Raw genomic sequence first — 21,865 nt, 5'->3', positions numbered from 1 at the left:
CGGCCGGCAGGACCCCCTCACTCAAAGAAGCGTTAACAATCTTCTGGAGCCAGCCTCGTGTCACCTCCCGGGAAGCCAGTACCAACCAGGAGGGGCACGGGTCCAATAAACATGTGGTTGCGTTCAGCCATCCCAGGACCCTGTCCATGTCCTCGGGAGCCACAGGATCGAACTCCCCCCAGATAACACTCTCAAGACCTGCCTCAGTCATCCCGTCCGGACATACCCAGTCAGAGGCCAGCCCTTCCCGAATCTGAGCGATTTTGTCATACAGATACTGCACAAAGTCCTCAGCTGTGCCTTCTTGCATAGTTTGTGTGGATTCTGAATACTTTGTCTATGTCTCTTTGTACATCATGCTTATTTTTCTGTAATACTTCCACCAGCAAATCTATCATCACCTCAAACAGGTCTTCCTTTTTCTCTTCAACAATGTTCTGAAATCTCAGATAAAAAGCCGCCTTTTCCATTTCAAGAAAAATTATTGTCTCTTCTAATTCTCTGTTACCCAAGGATAGTTTTTGGTCCATTTCTTCCATCCATCCCCCCCCCCCCCATTTGTTCAGTCCTTACTTCTACTTTCTGTATCCTCTGCTAATTCTTCATTATCATTTGCTGGATGTTCCCTATCTTTTGAGCCATCTTACATATATCCCCCTTCATCTCTTCCATTTCGCTTTTAATCTCATCATGGTTTTTGGACATGGCTTCCTGAGTTTTAGTCATGGCTTCTTGGATAGTAACATCGCTTCCATATTCTGCATAGAGCTTGACTTCTCCAAGCCTAGCATGCTTTCTATCAATCATTGATTAGATGGGGATGATGTTGCTGATGAGAGCGCTGATGAGGTTTTCTTTCCTATCTTTAATATGTTTGATATGCTTGTCATCGGTAATGGTCAAAAAATATTTATCCAAAATAACAAATACAATAATTATTATTACACTGCTAGGAGTTTTTCCCCACACCCCCGGAATACCTCCTTCAACACTCTATTATTATAACAGTAGAGATCAACCGACAACTCAATAAAATATATAGAATATATATGTATATCTTTTAACCTGAACAAATAATAATTAATAGTTAATATTAATCAGTGAAAATTAATACTTCTATTGGCTCTATTGATTACTCATCAGTCTTAAGTGTAGGCGTTTCTTCAGTTTCTTCTTTCTTCAACAATCAAATTTGTAATCCACACTAAATTTGTCCCCACTGTTGTTGTTATAGTTCTTTTGGATGTCTTTTTGCAGGTTAATATTTATAATCCACAAAGGCCCCAAAACCCATCAGGTCACTGAAGTTTTTCCAGACCAACACCTAGATGATTATACAATTTCCAAGTTCACCGAAAATATTTATCTTCTTTTTCACTCTTCCCTATTCAAACTTAATTAATGTCCTCTAAATGTCACAAAAGTCTTTTTGTAATCTTTATAAATATTGCATCAATCACTTCACTTTTATATGCATTCCTCTTGTCAGTAGATGGTGCTCTTACTCTTTTTAATATTAAAAAAAGCTTCTTTCCAAATACTTTAAGTTCAACCTCAGTCAAAAAAAAAAAGGAATAAAGATAAGTTAAAGATCTTTCAAAGTAGTTAGTCTAGGCTTTCCTCCATCTTGATCTCTGATTCTTTATAATTGTTCTGTAATTCTATTCCAGATCTTGTCAATGGCTCTAACCACTTAGTTGCTGCTACTCTCATGAAGCGAAAATCCTGCTCCAGTCTTTTTTGAATCACACTTTCACACTTTTCTATTACTATACCAGGGTAAATCCATTGCAAAGAGTTAGAATTGAAAAGTTCTCACCCAGCATATCCACATTGCTTCTTGATTTTTGCCTTCCAGTCTCTTGCCTAGCTGTCACAGTTTCGGTTCGGCCATGCTGACTGTCTATTCTCCCATTGGCACCAAGGGTTTCCCTTCGCTGTAGCAGGAGATCGCCTTTCTCCACACTGTCTTCGGGGCTTCCCTTCTGCCTTTGGTAACCTCTCTGGGGTTCCCATTAAGGGTCACCAGACAGGAGAAATTGGGTGGGGATAACGGAGCCCTGTTTCCCCGCACCACTTCACTGTGACATCACTACTAGAAATCCCAATCAACAAAACTTTCAAGAACGACATGCATTTCATTCATAGCTAATTTGTTATCTAAAAATTCTGAATGAGAACAACCTCTTAATGCCTAAACAATGGGACCCATGAAATCCTGCCTAAAAATGATTACATAAGTGGTAGAAACATCTATAATGCTAGAACAAATTCTTAACAACCTGCCTCCATTGTTCAAAATTACTTATTCTCATTACAAATTACTGTCTAAATCATATAAATATAATAAATAAGTTATATGAAACAATGGATGAAAATGAAATGTTTTCCAGAATTCCATAATAATGTGCACTGCACATGGGAACCATTGAAGTTACACACTTTAAAAAATCAGACTCAATTATTATATCTCTATGAGCAATTCATCTTGTTAGTAAACTGTAATTTTTACACTTGGATAATCCAAGCATCCAAGTTGAGGAAGACCTGTTCCCTAATTTTCAAAAATTTAGAATTATTGTTGTTTTACCAGGATCAGAATAATAATGATGGGTTTTACGCTCAAGCAGTGATATGATTTTGGGCTGAAAGGCTGTGGTGTAGTTTTCTGGTGTCCTGATGTTTTACCAGTAGCAAAACTTTTCCTGCTGATGAAATGTAAGGACACTAGAAAACTAGACCACTGCCATTAAGCTCGAAAGCTTATCACTGCTTAATTGATGGCAGGCATAAAAACATACACCACTATACAGTTTTATATTTCCTCAACAAAGCTGGGTGACATTGTAAATTACTAGACAGTGAATGGCCTTAATGAGTATGGGATTTTTTTGCTTGCTTCCTTGCGTGCTTGATTGATTGCCTGCTTGCCTGCCTGCCTGCCTGCTTGCTTGCTTTATGGATTCCTTGATTTACTAGTGACATTTGTATCAGAATCAAGAAGTGATCAAGTGCCTTATTACTTCATAAAGGTAATATTACTTGTTTCTTAGAAGGGATATTTTTATGCAGTCTGTTCGTTCGTTCTTTCTTTTTCCCTCCCTCCCTCCCTCTTTCTCCCTCTTTCTCTTTCTCTCTTTATATCCTGAATATGTAAAACCAAATGCAATATATTTACCTGCTTGTAAACATACAATGCACTTCATAGTAGTATTTTTTTATGAGGACACAGTTTCTAAACCTAGTGGGCATTTTTGTGCAGTATGAGGAAATAACAGTTTTAAAACTGTGAGAAGGAGCACTGCTTGTAGAAGCTGAAGGATATTCTTTTTTCTCAGATAAGTAATTAAATCATGATTTAGTCAAGTACTCACTGATCTGATTTGTAGATGAACTGTAAAAGGCATTCACTGTTGTTGGACTTGTAAACCACCTGTTGAAAAAGAAAAGAAAAGCAGATTTGGTGTTCTTGTTCTATGAACCAGAGAACATCTGGTGGCAGCGACCCTACCCGAGCTACTCGATGTCATCGCCGGGGTGGCGGTGGATACCCCCAGACTTATTGTCATAGGGGATTTCAACCTCCCATCCGCGGGTGAGGCATCAGAGGTGGTTCGGGAGTTCATGATGGCCATGAACCTGACCCAGTTAGTTCAAGGCCCACTCACATAGGGGGACACACTCTGGACTTGATTTTCATCTCTGGTCAGTGGTTGAATGATCTTGGTAGAGGGGACTTAGACATTAAACCCTTGTCATGGACAGATCATTCGCTCCTTCACTTGGACTTTCCTACCGCTTCCCCCTGCCGCAGGGAGACGGAACCGACCAAATGGTTCCGTCCCAGGCACCTGATGGATCCCGAAAGATTCCTGACGGAGCTTGGGCCGTTTCCTGAGACTCTGACACACGACTCGACTGAAGAGCTGGTGGCCGCCTGGGAGAGTGTGGCCGCCGGAGCTTTGGATCGTGTTGTGCCTTTGCGGCCTCTGACCCGATGCCGATCTCAATTGGCTCCTTGGTTCTCTGAGGAGCTGAGAGAGATGAAGCGTTGGAAAAGACGCCTAGAGAGCATTTGGAGGACTAGTCATTCTGATTCCAACCGGACCCAGGTGAGGTCTTATATCAAGACCTACCTAGTGGCGATAAAAGCGGTGAAATCTAACCATTTTCCCGCTCTTATCGCATCTGCAGAGAACCGCCCAGCCGCCCTGTTTAGGGTGACCCACTCCCTTCTTCGGGGGGGAGTGCGGGAGGATCCCTTGCAGGGTCGAGCTGAGGATTTTGTGCAATTCCTGCACGATAAAGTCGCTCGGATTCAGGAAGGCTTGGACTCCGACTGGGTGAGTCCGGGGGAGGAGACGAGGGTAGGTCTTGAGAGTATTACCTGGGAGGAGTTTGATCCTGTGGCTCCCGAGGATGTGGACAGGGTTCTGGGTAGGATTAGTGCCACCACATATTTATTGGACCCGTGTCCCTCCTGGTTGGTACTGGCCTCCCGGGAGGTTACATGAGGCTGGCTCCAGGGGATTATAACTGCTTCTCTGAGTGAGGGTGCCTTTCCCGACGCCTTGAAAGGGGCGGTGGTGAGGCCCCTCCTCAAGAAGCCTTCCCTGGACCTGGCTGAATTAGCTAACTACCGTCTGGTCTCCAACCTTTGTTTTGTGGCGAAGGTTGTTGAGAGTGTGGTGGCACGACAACTGCCCAGGCACCTGGATGAAGCTATCTATCTAGACCCGTACCAGTCGGGCTTCAGGCAGGGGCACAGCACAGAAATGGCATTGGTCGCGTTGGTGGATGATTTCTGGAGGGCTCGGGACAGGGGTTGCTCCTCTGTCCTAGTCCTATTAGATCTCTCAGCGGCTTTTGATACCATCGACCATGGTATCATGCTGCAGCGGTTGAGAGGGTTAGGAATAGGGGGCACCGTTCTGCGGTGGTTCTCCTCCTTCCTCTCCGACCGCTCGCAGTTCGTGTTGGCAGGGGGGCAGAGGTCGACCTCGAGGCGTCTCGCATGGGGAGTGCCACAAGGGTCGGTCCTCTCGCCTCTTCTGTTCAACATTTATGTGAAGCCTCTGGGTGAGATCATCCATGGTTTTGGGGTGAAGTGTTATCTGTACGCTGATGATACTCAGCTGTACATCTCCACCCCAGACCACCCCAACGATGCCCTTGATGTGATGTCTCGCTGCCTGGAGGCCGTGTGGGTCTGGATGGGGAGGAACAGGCTCAGACTCAACCCATCCAAGACTGAGTGGCTGTGGCTGCCGGCGTCCCGATATAGTCAGCAGGTGTCATCGCTGACTATTGGGGGTGAATCTTTGCCCCCCACACAGAGGGCTCGCAATCTGGGTGTCCTCCTGGATGCACGGCTGTCTTTAGAAGAGCATATGACAGCCGTGGCCAGGGGGGCCTTTTATCAGGTTCGTCTGATCCGCCAGTTGCAGCCCTTTCTGGACCGGGACGCCTTGCGCACAGTCACTCATGCCCTTGTCACCTCCCGGCTGGACTATTGTAATGCTCTCTACATGGGGCTCCCCTTGAAGAGCACTTGGAGGCTCCAACTGGTCCAGAATGCGGCCGCGCGGGTGGTTATGGGCGCAACTCGTTGTGTCCGCGTGACACCCCTCCTGCGCGAGCTGCACTGGCTCCCAGTGGTCTTCCGGGTGCGATTCAAGGTGTTGGTTACCACCTTTAAAGCGCTCCATGGCATAGGACCCGGGTACCTTCGAGACCGTCTTCTGCCACCAATAGCTTCCCACCGACCAGTCCGTTCCCACAGAGAGGGTCTCCTCAGGGTGCCATCAGCCAAGTTATGTTGACTGGCGACACCCAGGGGGAGGGCCTTCTCTGTGGGAGCCCCAGCCCTGTGGAATGAACTGCCCCCGGAAATACGTAAGATCTCCGACCTCCGGGCGTTTCGCTGCGCACTGAAGACCCTGTTGTTCCGCCAGGCCGGGCTATCAATATAATAATTTTAAATTTTTGGGGTTTTAAATCGGCCAAATTTATTTAATTATTTTAATTTTTAATCATTGTTGTGTCCTGTGTTTTTAAATTGGCTGCACACCGCCCTGAGTCCTTCGGGAGAAGGGCGGTATAGAAATAAAATTATTATTATTATTATTATTATTATTATTATTATTATTATTATTATTATTATTATTATTATTATTATTATCATTATCATTATCATTATCATTATCATTATCATTATCATTATCATTATTTGTCACAACCTGTTTCTGTCTCCCTTCCCCCCTCCCATCAAGTTCCTATAGGAGGGCTCATTGCTCTTTTTGGCTAAATTTGGATCTCCCTCAATATTTAAACTACAATTGCAGAGCCTGCCATTCAAAGCCACGGCAGGCATCTTATTATTCTATGTGCTAAGGAAATCAGGATCCAACTACCATATTTTTTGGACTATAAAATGCACCAGTGTATAAGACGCACCAAGATTTCAAAGAGGTAAGTAAGAACTGGGCCCATTTTTGTAGAAAATGGGGTGCATAGAGAGTTTGTGAGGCCTGCAGAGTGCTCCTGAGGGCTGGGGGAGGGCAAAAACACCCCGATTAATGGAGCACTCTGCAGACCTCCCAAACCCTCTGCATGCCCCATTTTTCGTAAAAAACAGGCCCATTTTTCACAAAAATGGAACGAGCGGGGCAGGGCTTCAGGAGGCCAAAAATGGCTGTATTTGGTGTATAAAACGCACCAACATTTCCACCCTCTTTTAGGAGGGAAAAAAGTGTGTCTTATACTCCATAATATACGGTATATAGCAAAGGATGAATATTAATAGTCTGTAAAAGTGGTTCAAACAGTGGCCCTCAACCTACAACTGTTCATTTAACAACCATTCAAATTACAATGCCCTCAGAAAATGTGACTTATGACGTATATTTACACTTACAACCATCACACCACCCTCGTAATATGATTGAAATTTGGGAACTTGGTAACCTGTCCATATTTCTGATCAATTATAGCATCCTGCAGTCACTTGGTTTGATTTGCAACATTTTTTGCCGATATCCAGAAAAAAACCCCACCCATTGGGGAAACTAGATTCACTTAACAAAAGCAGGGACTCATTTGACACACCATAAAAATTATGGTAAAATTGGGTCTGGCCCAACTTACAATTGTAATGACTTACAATGGAAATTCTGATCCAAATTGTGGTCATAAGTCAAGGACTACTTGTACAATGGAATATCAAGTAAGGTATCTTACATCCTTGATCAAGCAGGTATCCTATATTTGACATCATAGCTAAGGGACATAAGCTTCCCTTTTTCAAATGAAATTTTAGAAAATGTGTTAAGCATGGATATCAAAATATCAAAATTATCGGATTTATGTGGTTAGACAACAGTTCCTTTGTATTCACCATTTTATCAGTTTTTTAAATAAACCATCATCAAATATACTTGTGTAGTATTATTTGTATTATTACAGTATTTAATATTATACTGTAATACAATATGACAATTATTTTTATTATGCATTCTATATTTTAAATATCAGTTTCATATATAAGGCTGAGTATCACTGAATAGATATCTATTTAGTTAATACTTATAATCCAACAGACTTTATTTAGCAGGCATGCTTTGTCTTCCTACCCTGTACCCTTCTGGAAAACATTTTCTAATAAAATTATAAGATGGAAAGTATATTTCTGTAAGAGAGTAGAAGATGAGTGACATCTAGGCTGAGGAATCAGGAGAAAACATTTAGCAAGGTTGACTGCATTCCAATTTCAGAGTCATTTACAGCAGCAGCCATATACACTAATCTGAAAAGCAGACGCACAGATGCTTAAAAAGAAGTGGCCTTACATAGGATAACATGGAATGACCTAGAGTGGCAATAGGTCACTTTTATTGGAAATCTAAAATCTCATTGCACATTCCAAGTCTCCACAATGATCGCAACTTTTAGCATCATCTCTTAATCTTATGTGCTTCAATTGTCTCAGAGCTTTCTTTCAGTAAATTCTAACCTAGAGACCTCCACCAGCCTTAACCCAAAGAGGTCAAAGCTGTCTCCATGAGTTTTACAACCACTTAAGATGGATAAATATTTAGTATGCTTCTTAAAAAGTATCAACTTTTATAAATGTTGTTTGAGATTAACATGCTTTAATTTTCTATACTTATTTATATTACTTATACAAAAAATGTCCACCAGACCATTCATTACTGTACAGAGATTACAGCATTGCAGGAGAAAATTAATGGCAATAAAATTTCCCATATGCAAATACCAAACCAATAAAGAGCATCATATTGGTACCAGTGTTGGTGATAAGAGGTGACTTTTCTTGTTCTTCCAAATACTGATATAAACACATACAGATGGATTGAAGCTGCCCTAAATAATTCCATTACATACCCCAGAGTCCCCAAAATTTGTTAGAATTGTATGTACAGTACAAATACTTCAGGAAAGATATCCCATATAGATTCCCTTTTTGTTATGTTCAGATATTTAAATTAGGTTTTAAATACAGTCTATACATATTCCATATGGACACTAGATGGCAATAAAAGCTAGAGTTGTCTTAATTTCTTCCTGCCATCTACTGGTTATCCAGTAGATTTCAGAGATCAGATTGAAAAATTGTAAAATAATAATGCAGGGCTTGCTTTTTAAATAAAGATTGTTAGCTAATTACAGAACGGTTTGTAAAAAAGTGCTTATCTATGTGGCTTTACTGTAACTTTTATCTTTCCAGGCTATCCTTTATTGCAGAATTCTAAGTTAAGCAGAAAATTCAGCTACAGTAAATTTAAAATGTGTAAATATTGAAAAATCTTTACAACTTACCTCTCGGCCAGTCCACCCAACTGCTCTGGAAACAAGCCAACACCAGAATGGAATAAAGCAGTTGCTATCCTTTAATTAGGTTCAGCACAGCAAACACAGGCAGGAGAAAGGCACAAGCCGGAAACAAGGTTTAAAGTTAGCGCTACACGCAATCGCAGTGTAGCGCCTTTTATATAAACAGCAATAAATCAAGTGGTAATTAAACAGTTAACATCACCCCTCCTTCCCCTAGCTGGCCTGAAGGAGGAGCACAATAAATCAATTAACAATCAAACAGTCAACATCATCCCTCCTTCCTCAAGCTGGCCTGTAGGAGGAGCGCGCCTCTGTTACAGCACAAGGCAGCGTCATCTGCAAACACCATGCCCCCCCCATCTCCGATGAAAGAGTTTGCTTCGTTTTGTGTGCGGGTGGTAAAGACTTCTCAAACAGCTGATGACACGTCCCCGGAGAGTCCAACAGCTTGCCCCCTCCTCGTCGTCCTCCCTAGTGATGGCAAGACCCAACTGAGGCTCGACAGGCGGCTCCTCTCTACCAGGAGTCCACCTGCAGGAAATAAAATAAAGATGTTAGCATAGCAACCGTTCTACCCACTGGGACCTGGTTTATTTGGATATTTATGATGATACTGACGGAGCAACCGGTCGGCATGAACATCTGGAGCTGCTACCCAAGATGCTTGTGCTAGTGGATAACCCTTCCACCGTACTAAATACTGTAACCTGCCTCTACGTAGACATGAATCCAATACTTTATCTATCTCATATTGATCTGAATGACTCGGTCCCGGGGAAACAGGCTGATGTGTGGGCCTTTCCTCTTTGACAGGTTTAAGGAGGCTGCTATGAAAAACAGGATGTATTTTTCCTAACAGTGAAGGTAGCTTAAGCATGACAGTGACAGGGTTGATCACACGTATTATAGGAAAAGGACCTATGTATTTGGGACCTAGTTTCCTACTAGGTAATCGTAATTTCAAGTATTTTGTCGATAGATACACGTGATCCCCTACAGAAAACGGTTTTGGGTCGGCTCTTTTTTTATCAACATAAAGTTTGTATTCATTTGCTGCTTTTTGAAGCGCCGTTTTTACCGCTGGCCACGTTTGTCGGATCATGTCGGCCCAACCGGAATATGTAGATACCCCTGTAGCTGGAGGTTCTACCTCAGGTATGGCAGGGAATTCTCTTCCATAGATGATTTGGAAAGGAGAAAATCCCGTGCTACGGTGGCTGATATTGTTGTACGTGACTTCAGCGAACGGGAGTAAGGCAGACCTATCTGTTTGCTGATACGAAACGTAGCAACGTAGATATCGTTCCACAGCGACATTAGCCCGTTCAGCTGCTCCATTTGTACTGGGATGGAAGGCTGAACTTAATCCTTGAGTGGACCCTATCCTGTGAATGAAAGATCTCCAAAACTGGGCGGTGAACTGGACACCCCGATCTGATATAATATGCTTCGGGACCCCGTGAAGGCGGTAGATATGTTGTATAAACATGTCTGTCAATCGTCGGGCAGATGGTAAACCCCGACAGGGTATAAAATGCGCCTGCTTTGAAAATAGGTCTACTACTGTCCAAATAACGGTATGTCCATTGCTGGGCAGTAGGTCCACTATAAAATCCATCGCCACTTCCTCCCACGGACGACTAGGATCAGCCACCGATTGTAATCGACCGAGTGGTTTTCCTGACCATGGTTTTGCTGCCGCGCATGTGGGGCACGAGTTAACATAACGTTCAATTTCACCACGCATTCGTGGCCACCAAAATTGACGTCTAATCAGGTGAAGTGTTTTAAGGAAACCGTAATGACCTGCTGGTTTGGCATCATGGCACCGTCTTAAAACTGTAGTTCGAAGCGGTTCTGGAATGTATAAACGATCCCCATTCCACCCTAATCCATCTCGTAAGATTACTGACGTTTGGTTTTGATTTACCCACGTATCCTGGCTGATAGCTATCTGAAGATTCGTTAAGGAGGACGCTTCTTTCCGTAACACCGCCGCAACCGCATGCCCACTCTCAATAGGTGGTATAAGAGATTCCACTACTTCCTCGCGCTTACTGTTATATTGTGGCATAAGAGAAAGTGCATCGGCGAGGAAGTTCTTTCCTGCTGGCACATATTTGAGTCTGAAATTGAATCTTCGAAAATATTGTGCCCAGCGTAGTTGTTTTGGGGACAGACATCTAGGCGTTTGTAATGCCTCTAAATTTTTATGGTCTGTCCATACCTCAAATGGGATAGTAGCCCCTTCCAGGATGTGACGCCACGTAAGTAGAGCCCAACGGACAGCGAAGGCCTCCTTTTCCCAGATCGCCCACCCTCGCTCTGTGGTGTTTAATTTACGTGAGGTATAAGCACAAGGGCGTATCCTATCCTGTTCATCTTTTTGCAGCAACACAGCTCCCACAGCAACGTCGCTAGCATCGGCTTGAACGATGAATTCACGAGACAGATCAGGGTGTTTAAGTACCGGTTCTCTGGTAAAAAGATATTTCAACTGTTCAAACGCACTTTGACATTGAGCTGTCCACTGCAATAACTGGTTTGGTCTTGATTTTATCACAGGAGATTTAGTGCGTAACAGGTCTGTTAACGGTAGTGCTATAGCGGCAAATGCAGGGACGAATTGGCGATAGAAATTCGTGAAACCAAGGAAACTTTGGAGTTGTTTCCTGGTTTTCGGTGCTTGCCACTCAACTATAGCTTAGACTTTACGTGGATCCATTTCTATCCCATCGCTTGAGATCCTGTACCCGAGGTAATCTATCTTCGACTTATGGAACTCACATTTCGAAAGCTTTATAAACAGTTTAGCCGCTAACAACTTCTCTAAAACCTGACGGACTAACACAACGTGTTCTTCCAAGGTGCGCGTATATATTAGAATGTCGTCTAAATAAACAAGAACTCCTCTATACAAATGTTCATGCAAAACTTCGTTGATAAGCTGCATGAACACCGCTGGAGCGCCTTGAAGTCCAAATGGCATAACTCTATATTGGTAGCTACCAAGAGGGCAGTTAAAAGTGGTCTTCCATTCATCGCCCTGTTTGATACGTACTCGGTAGTACGCTTCCCGTAAATCGAGTTTTGTAAATACCCGTCCTGTAGATAGCGCAGCTAACAAATCCTTCATAAGCGGAAGGGGGTATAGATGTTCTATACATACTCCATTCAAACCTCGGAAGTCAACACATAACCGAACCTCACCGTCCTTCTTCTCCCTGAAGAAGACTGGGGCAGCCATCCTAGATCTACTAGGGACGATGAAACCTCGAGCTAAATTTTTGTCGATATATTGTCGTAACTCGGATAATTCTTGTTGGGTCATGGAATACATCCGAGGTTTCGGTAACTTAGCCCCAGGCACCAACTCGATAGCGCAATCCGTAGTCCGATGGGGGGGTAGTACTTCGCATTCCTCTTCACTAAACACGGCTGAAAGGTCTTGGTAAACAATAGGAAAGTCCGGTGTAAGCAACACCTCTATGGAGGCACAGCTATTGTCCTGTCCCTCATTCGACTGTCCCACTGAAGAAGCAGGGGACGGGACAGCAGGTCCCAAAGGGATTCTAAGATTACGATAACCTCCCTCCCACCAGATGTGAGGTTGCCATTTATCTAACCATGTGAGACCCAGAATAACTGGCTCTATCATTTTTTCAACCACAATAAACTGGATGGACTCTTGATGTTCACCTATCACCAACAACACTTGTTCAGTTACGTGGTTAGCAGGCGCCCCCCCCCCAATAATGACCCGTCCATCTGTTTGAACTTCACAGGAACTTTTAGCTTTTTTATCTGTAGGCCCAGAGCATCCACCACACTTCTCCGCACCAGACAACGGGTACATCCAGTGTCTATTAAAGCACCATACTGAAAACCCGTTGTGCTTCGGGGATTCCTCAGCACCACAGGTATGACAAAAGGGAACACAGTTTTGCTCACCATAGGGTCCTCCGGCTCGTTGTCATCACTGTCCCCTGACACCACCGGGAATCTCCCCGCCACAGTGGTTGGTGTAATATCACGAACCTGATGATCTACAATGGACTTTGGTCCTTGAAGTGCTTGGGTACGTTCTTGTGGCTGCCGTGGTCGGCCTCTGGTCGCTACCCCCGTAGCCGGCTTTCGGGTTTGTACTCGTACCGGAGGTACAGGACATTCAGTCGCTCTGTGTCCTATCTGATTGCAGCGAAAACAACGAAACGCCGGTCGCTGAGACCTTTCAGGTAGGACGCTGCTGGGCGGAGGTACTTGAACCCGCGTGGTTGGCAGCTTTTCTGAGGCCCTCTCCGTGGGAACCCGTCTCTGTCCCACATTAACTTCCGACCGAGGCCTAAACTCCCGGAGTGTAATGTCCAGTTCAATAGCGGCTTTAAACCAAACAGCCAGGCGTGGAGCCAGGCCTCGGTATGCACAGGCTTGACGTAACTCACGATCCAGCCCCATCCGAAATTGCTGGACTAGCATCCGTTCGGGCCAGTCCCTTAAGCGACTAGCAATTTTCCGGAAATCACGTACATAGTCCTTTGCAGGAACACCCCGCTGTTTGAGGGCTACAAGATCTCCTTCCGCAATTTGTACACTGGAGTCATCCTCAAAAGCAGACCGGAGAGCTTCCAAGAACCTACCCACGTCCACTAGTTCTCTAGCATGGTTGCGATGTAATCCCGCCACCCAGTCTGCTGCATCACCGGTTAACACAGCTGTAATGGCTACCACCATGGCCCGTTGTGATGGATACCAGCGACCATACCGGTCTAGATGACTAACCACCTGGCTTAAGAACAACGCCACATGGTCTGGGCCCCCGTCAAAGGTGGCTTGCAGTGCAGGAGGGCCCCAGATTGGAGGTGGTGCCCACATCCCAGGAACCGGGATCCATGCTGGGGGTGGTACAGGTGGTCTGTTCTCCCCATCTCTCCTCAGATCTCCAACGGGTCTCCGTTCCCCCACAGGATGTTGTGCCCACCTTCCAGCTCCTACCTCTCTTCTGGTCGATGGCTGTTCGGAGCCCCTGGTGCTATCCTCCCTCTTAGGCAGGTGGTAGTCCCGGTGTTCGAATTGGCCCTTTCCTTTTCCTGTTTCCTGTTCCCTTCGGAATTTGGGGCTAGCGATGCGAAACCGAGCCTCTGGCCTGGAAAGGCCCTCATCCTGCCAAGACTTGCCTTGTAACGGTTCCGCCCCAGCGGCCCAGGGTTGCCAAGACAGGGCGTCCCGGAAACTCCCTTCTCCAAACCGATCTCTTATGGCATCCATAGCGCTGGATTCAGGCCCTGTATTATCATAGCCCCAATCCGCCTCTTCCTCGTCTGTCCAACGTCTCTCCCGCCAACCTCTAAATGACGGACCCAATGGGGGGGTAGATGGCCATTGGGGCCCGGTATGAGTAGAACTAGGCCACCAGCCCCCACTGGAAACCTGTCCCGAAGGGTCTAGCCCTTGACTCTGCACACCAGCCGTCTCCACACAGTCCTCCTCACGTGGCTGGCACAGCTTGGGTCTGACTACCGGTTGATGAGGGGTTGCAGTTTGTAGCTTCTCCTCTTCCACAACCACCTCCTCCACGTCAGCCTCTAGAGGGACCTCCAACTCCGAATCACCCAGCGCCGTCCCTTCTGCCATCACTGACAGCCTTTCTCGCCGGACTGCAGCTAGGGAACATAGGCAGTTGAAATTGGTGAGTGGGGGAGCGCTAACTTTCTCTCGGCCAGTCCACCCAACTGCTCTGGAAACAAGCCAACACCAGAATGGAATAAAGCAGTTGCAATCCTTTAATTAGGTTCAGCACAGCAACCACAGGCAGGAGAAAGGCACAAGCCGGAAACAAGGTTTAAAGTTAGCGCTACACGCAATCGCAGTGTAGCGCCTTTTATATACACAGCAATAAATCAAGTGGCAATTAAACAGTTAACATCACCCCTCCTTCCCCTAGCTGGCCTGAAGGAGGAGCACAATAAATCAATTAACAATCAAACAGTCAACATCATCCCTCCTTCCTCAAGCTGGCCTGTAGGAGGAGCGCGCCTCTGTTACAGCACAAGGCAGCATCATCTGCAAACACCATGCCCCCCCCCCATCTCCGATGAAAGAGTTTGCTTCGTTTTGTGTGCGGGTGGTAAAGACTTCTCAAACAGCTGATGACACGCCCCGGAGAGTCCAACAGCTTGCCCCCTCCTCGTCGTCCTCCCTAGTGATGGCGAGACCCAACCGAGGCTCGACATTACCACTTGCCCCCCCAAAAGTTCTAAAATTCTTCCTGCAATATAATGTCTCAAGACAGTGTCATTCAATCCTGATCATTTTATTTGTTTGTTTATTTACAAGATTTAAAGGCCACCTAACACCAGAATAACTCTGGGCATCTTACATTAAAAATAGAAAGCAATACCAATATGTATGTCTATATACATTTGATCTCTTCCCTGCCTGGGAAAGTTCATAGTTTAGTCCAAAACTACTAATGGGCATTTGTCTTGGCCTAGTGGAGGGATTCATAGCCAGTTAAATGGTAGAAAATGAAAGTAGGGTTGCCAGGTCTGCTTCCAAAAAATAGCGGACAAGCGGGGGGGTGGGGTGGGGTTAAGTAGTAAAAATTTTTTTAAAAAAATTACAATTAAATTATATATTTTCTTACAAACATTTTAACACTTATTAAAATAATCACTTCAAAATTTTACTTAAAATTCAAAATATCAAATATAATAATATGTAAAATATTAAATTACATTTTACTTTGCTGTCGTGTGTATTTTTTATTTGACTGCGCAGCTTTGATCAATTCTTTGTGTTTAAGGAATAATTCTTTAATTTCAGTACAACGTTGAGAAATATTAAAAAATATACAAAGTTCACTTCGAACTGATACAAGCAGTCGTCAGTCCACAAATTTCCCATGGCATTGAAAATTCATTCAACGTTTGTATTTGATACCGGAATTGATGCACAATACTGGAACAGTTTCAGTAAACTCGGAGCTGGCTCTTTCTTGAAAAAGTACGTCCACTTATCAAGGGATGAATCGCCCTGCAGATGAACGTAAACTTCTTCTAAGGCAGAAATTTCATCGAAGAGAGTGTTGGGTGGAAGTTCTTCTCGCCATGGTGATAATAACCAGATGTTAGTCATTTCTTCTAAAGTTGGAGGATTATTGCAATCAATTAGATTGAAACAACTTAGCGTCTCATATACTGAATCAGTGAAATTATACCACTTTTCTAGGTACGCAATGGCTCTTTGATACACGTTGATGGCTTCTTTCTTGAACTTTTGCACGGCATTCTCAGGCAAATGTTTTTTTGGCTGGAATGAATTGACGGTAAAAGTTAGCAAAACTAAGGAAACTTTGTAGTTGTTTATGGGTTTGGGGTGGCTCCCAATCGATGATGGCTTTTACTTTAAGTGGCTCCATCTCTATCTCCTCTTGAGATATTCTATACACCAGGTAGTCAATCCTTTCTTGGTGGAAGTCTCATTTAAAGAGTTTTGCATAGAGTTTTGCAGCTTGGAGTTTAGTAAGAACTGCTCGGACTAGTTTTATGTGTTCTGCTTTTGTTTTGGTGTAAATAAGAATGTTATCAAGATAAATCAGGACCCCTTTGTATAAATGTTCATGGAGCATCTCGTTAATTGATTGCATAAACACAGCAGGGGCCCCTCCCTTGTAGTCCGAAAGGGAGTACCTTAAATTGGTAGCACCCCAGCGGGGTGTTAAAAGCAGTCTTCCACTCATCCCCTTCCCTAATTCTGATGTGGTAGTATGCCTGTCATAAATCCAGCTTTGAAAAGATTTTTCCTTTAGAGAGGTGAGTCAGCATGTCCTTCATGAGGGGGAGTGGGTACATATTTTCTACGCTGATCTTGTTTAGATTACGGTAATCAACACAGAGGCGTAGAGAGCCATCTTTCTTTTCACGGAATAACACTGGGGTTGCTATTTTTGGTCAGGTGGGTTCGCTGAAGCCCCTTTGTAGGTTTTTGTCGATAAATGCTCTGAGTTCGTCTAGTTCTCTGGGGGACTTGCAGTACATTTTTGGTTTTGGAAATTTAGCCCCTGGTAGGATCTCAATGGCACAGTCCATGACACAATGGGGTGGAAGTTCATCAGACGCCTCCTCGCTAAATACCTCAGCCAAATCCTGGTATTCTTTGGGGATGCTAGTGGATGCAGCAGGGTGGCTGGTCATTGCCGTTTCCCTGTTTTCCTTTCCTTCCTCTTTCACATTCGTGAAACTTACATGCCCCTGGAATTTTACAGTTCCTCTCTTCCAGTTTATTTTTGGGTTTCACTTCTGCAGCCACATTAGTCCTAGGACTAGTGGCCATTCCATTCCTGGGGCTACTATGAACATGAGGGTCTCGCTATGATTCCCCAGCTTAATTTGCAATGGTTCCATGGCAAAATTGACTGGCTCCCCCCCCCACCCGCTACAGTTCCATCTAGCTGGCAAAAAGCGATGAGGGTTTTCATTTTCCTTAGGTGATTTCCCAATCTCCCTGCCAGGGTTGCAGGGAGGCATCGGGAATTAGGCATCGGGTGCACTGTGAGTCTAGCAATGCTGCTACTTCCTCCCCTTTCCCTCAGCTGGGGATAAAAAGTCTTAGTGGTATGATGAGTGGTTCGATTGGGTTGCTTACCAGCGGGTCGTCTTCCGGATCGCTTTCAGAGTGGCTCAGGTCCTCTTGGGGCATCGGAGATCCTTCCTCTGATTTTGGAGGGGAACAGAATTTGGCAGCCTCTCGGCTTCTCAGTGCAGTTTCTTTTCCTCAGGGGGTGGGTTTTGCAGGCTTCCCCCCTGACAGGCAATCAGGCTTTCCAAAGGGGGTTTCTGACCAGCATTCTGCTGCGTGATGCCCCTCCTTCCCACATTTAAAACAACCTGATGGCCTCGGTGCCCTGGCTGTTTGAGGTTTGAATGGCTCCCACTTCCCCTGGGGTAGGGATCTTCTCCAGGCCCTGCCGGTGCGGTACTGGTTTTGGGTCATGCCAATCTCTGCCTCCTCTGCAATCAGGTACCATTCATGCAGGCAGTTAGGGGCACCACGGGCCAGGCAGGCAGTGTACAGGTCGTCATTGAGTCCATCTTTGAACCAGCAGACTAGAATATCTTCTGGCCAGTTGACTCGGCTGGCCAGGTCCCGGAAATCTTTGGTATATTCAGCTACAGGACAGCGGCCTTGCTTAATGACTCTGATGAGGTCATGGGCTTTGCAGTTGGCTAGGGGATCTTTGAAACAGTGGCGCAGGGCTGTCATGAATTGATCGAAGTTTCATAGCTCTGGAGCATTGGAATTGTTGAGGCTCACCATCCATCTGTCCGCTGCCCCTTCTAGGGCTAGGGTAACGACTCACACTCATGCCCCCTTGGTTGTGAAATTCCACCTGTACTTTTGCATGTAAGTGAGGACTTGAGCCATGAAAAATCCCAACTTTTTGGGTCTCCGTCAAATTTTACCTCTAAGGGAGGAGCTTTCCTCTTTAGCTTTGGGCCCCTGGGTTGGCCGAGGATGATTGCCTGGGCTGGGACTGTGGGAGGTTGGTACCTGGCACGGTTGCTGCTCCACTGGCTTGCTCATTTGCTTAGTCAACTGCAGTTGGGTCAGGGATGATGGCTCGAGTTTCCTTGGCTACTGATCCGCCCACTCTCCTTTGTGGGCAACTCTGTACACCTCAAACATTGAGATTTTCCAGGGCTTCCATCACAATACAGTTGATGTACTGCTTCAGTCGATATCCGCCAGTGGTTCCTCGGTCAGCTGTTCCTGATTGGAGAGGGCGTCCAGCTCCCTTTTCCATCCAGGCTTACGGCTGCAGTGGGTGAGGGTCACCCCCTTGGCTCTTCCATCCCAGCTGTCTTTTTTTCCTACACCGATCGACCACTGGACTTTATGGGACAGCTTTGATGTCCTCAATGGGACATATGGTGCCGGTGTCTGGCTGGATGGTTGTTGAGGTTTCTCCCCAGCACTCGGCTTCTCCTTGCTCACTGCTTCATTCAGACATAGTTACAGAGTCCCCTTGGTAGAATGGAAATTAAGGGGGAAAAAAATTCTCTCTGGGTTGCAGAGCCTGCTTTATGTAAGGACCAGCTTCTCTCCTCCTTCTGTTCTGTCCCCTCCCACGAGTGGCCTTGCAGAAGCTCAAATAGCCCGGCAGTAACAAACGCAGGCTAGAGAGATTGAAGCTGACCCTTTAATAAACAGTTCTCTTTCAAAAGTATATCAGTTCAGTAGTTACCGGCAATGTTCCAAAGGTATATCAGTTCAGTAATTACCGGGCAATGTTCCAGAGGTCTTGGCAGACAGCCAGTAGGCTAATGCAGGAATGCAGACTCCTTTTCAAAACTCAAAACTAGCAGTTCTAAACTCCACTGCATCCAAAACGCCAACAAATTGTTCACCACGCCTTTTCGGCCTAGCCACACCCCTTTTATACTTTGTAGGATGTGGCCCTACGTCTCCTGACCACACCTCTTGGGATGTGGCAATAGCTGTTCTCTAAGACGTCTCCTACGTCTCTATCTTGCATCCAATAGGGGCTCCCTCTCCTCGTTACCGACCTCTGTTTCCTCCTCAGTTTGGCTGGGGTCCAGAGGCAAATCAGCAACTGTCAGTTCTTGCTGACTCACCAGTGAAGACGGCCCCTCCAGCACATAGCTTGTGCCAGTTTCCTCCATATCATCCTCCAACTCAGCATGCGAAGATAAATCAGCCTCCGGGGCCAGAGTCACAACACCTTCTAAGAAAGTACGAACTCTTGAGAACTTTGTATTTCAAAAGGAATCTTTTATTGAAAGGGATGAAAGCAAGTCAAAACTCAAAGCAGGCTCTGGGGTCCCTCAGGGCATGCGGTTCAGAATAAAGGAAATTAGGAACCCCTGCTCACCTTCCGATATGGATTCCAACCAATCTGCAGGTTTGAATACGAATTGTATCAGCCTCTCTGAGAAACAGATATGAAGAGTTTCTCAGGATCATTTTACAATATACTTGTTCTCCCCTTTTTCCGAAGTGTGAGATTTCTTCAGGGATTCGTGGCACCAGGCAATGGTTATAAATCAGGATAAAGTTTATACAAAGAGGATCAGGCAAGAAATTGGATACTTAGGATACATAGGAAAAGAACTAAATGTGACACTCCAAATCCCGCCCCCTTCTTCTATGAAGAATGGCAGATACACGGACCTCACATATAATTTGTTATAGATATGATAGCAAATAATCTAGAACAGGAGTGTCAAACTCAGTTTCATTGAGGGCTGCATCAGGATTCTGTTTGACCTTGGGGGGACCGGGTGGGCGTTGCCAGGGTGGACATGGCCAGCTCAATGTCACTCATGTCAGAGGTGCCTGTGGCAGCCTGAGTGCCCTGCCAGAGAAAACAGTCTCCCGAGCTCCGTTCACAGCTGTGACGGCCTCCTGCAACCCTCTGCCAGCGAAAACAGAGCCCTCCCAAGCTCCGTTTTCACTGGCAGAGGCACAGAGGGCCGGTCCTTTGCTGTTTCCAGGGCAGCTCTGCAGGGCAGATCTGAGCATCCCACAGGCCAGATCCAGCCTGCAGGCCTCGAGTTTGACACCCCTGATCTAGAAGAATCTCAGAACAACGCCTTCAGGTTTTTCTCTTAGTTTACAACATACACACATGCAAAACAATAAAGTAAAGGGCTATGATAGGTGTTGCTGTGGCTTTTGTATTGTATTACAAACACAGATTTCAGCAACATAGTGGCCTTGTCCCCTGTCTTTTACACCCAGAGAGATACACAACCGATAGATGGAAGAATCAACTGTTTCATTATCTTCCTTACACATTCTGCTGCACACTGAAATGTAGTAGCAGGACTTAAAAGAGGAAAAGGATGTAGGTTGTGGAACAACTTTAAGATCTATGTGATTGTGGAGCCCCTCTTCCCTTTGTCAAGCTAGAAGGGGAAAGAGGAAGGAGTGTTATTTCTTCTTGATTTGATCTGGCAAATATCTCCTTTTAAAATAAAAGGAGAAGTTTACTTTCATCCATTTTAACATGAAGATTCAATTCCATTACTCTATTGACCCTAAGTTCATAATAACTCTGCTCATTTTCATGGATAACCATCATTTATAAAAATTTTATTAGATGGAAATTCCAGCAGCACCATTCCAAACAGCCATAATTGCCAGCAGAAACTCACCTGTAGTATAGTTATCATTCCAAAAACCTATTTAGTTCTAAACCAGGCAAACCAAGTATTTTAAAATGTTATCAGTTTCAGTACAATAGATTGGGGATGAAAACTAAATTTTGTCTTAAATTATATTTCTTGTATATTAATTGTCTGATAATATTTCATCTCAATACTTCCCCAACACATCCCTTCCCAACTCACTCTGTTTTGGAAACTTCTTTTCTCAGCCAGTAGAAATCTGATTGGGCCACATGTTTGCGAGTCTGAAGGACATTGCCAAAATAGTCTATTTCTGAAAACTTCATCTGAAAATAAATATAAAGATTATGCTAATATAATTAGATTTAAACAGAGATTAACAACCTTAATATACTAAACAAGTAAAATATCAGAATTTAAATATTCTGAAAAAAATGCCTCCTCCTCCTTCTTTTCTTCATTGTGATCCAAAACCAAGTCAGGTACAATCCAAAAATATAATAGCATTATAACAGTTTAATGCAAATTATACTTCTAATAACAATTTTGGATCAGATATAATTAATTGAAACCAATATATAGAACAATTAAAGACCTCTCTCATTGATTGGGTTTGCTATGTAGTCTTTCCATTAAAATTATTTTCCAGCAAATTAATTAAGAGTGCACTTCCACATAAATTTACATCTTACAAATCTACCTTCTAATGTTTTGAAATTGCCCTAGAAGCATAAGAGCATTGATTATGTGCTTCAGAGATTCCTTTATATCTACTATTCATAACTGCAGAAGGAAAGGCATTAAAATGTGTTTTGAAAAAGGTCCATTGTTAAAGATATAGGATACCTTAAAAATGTAAATGT

At 44.5% G+C, this 21,865-nt stretch overlaps 1 protein-coding gene across 2 annotated transcripts in view; it reads right to left on the bottom strand.

Moving 5' to 3' along the window:
- The window catches only part of PHEX (phosphate regulating endopeptidase X-linked), a 319,542-nt gene that overhangs the window by 83,777 nt on the left and 213,900 nt on the right, over positions 1-21,865 (bottom strand). For both annotated transcript variants that reach the window (XM_060686722.2, XM_087871354.1), the window contains exons 14-15: positions 21,225-21,328; positions 3,375-3,433 (exon numbers count right to left, since the gene is read on the bottom strand). In XM_060686722.2, the coding sequence (XP_060542705.1) occupies positions 3,375-3,433; positions 21,225-21,328 (163 nt within the window). The remainder of the gene's footprint in view (positions 1-3,374; positions 3,434-21,224; positions 21,329-21,865) is intronic.

This window comes from Pantherophis guttatus, chromosome 5 (assembly GCF_059756535.1).
Source record: "Pantherophis guttatus breed Tessera chromosome 5, ASM5975653v1, whole genome shotgun sequence".
In the NCBI taxonomy this organism is placed as follows: domain Eukaryota; kingdom Metazoa; phylum Chordata; class Lepidosauria; order Squamata; family Colubridae; genus Pantherophis; species Pantherophis guttatus.
This window is presented reverse-complemented; position numbering and strand designations above follow the sequence as displayed.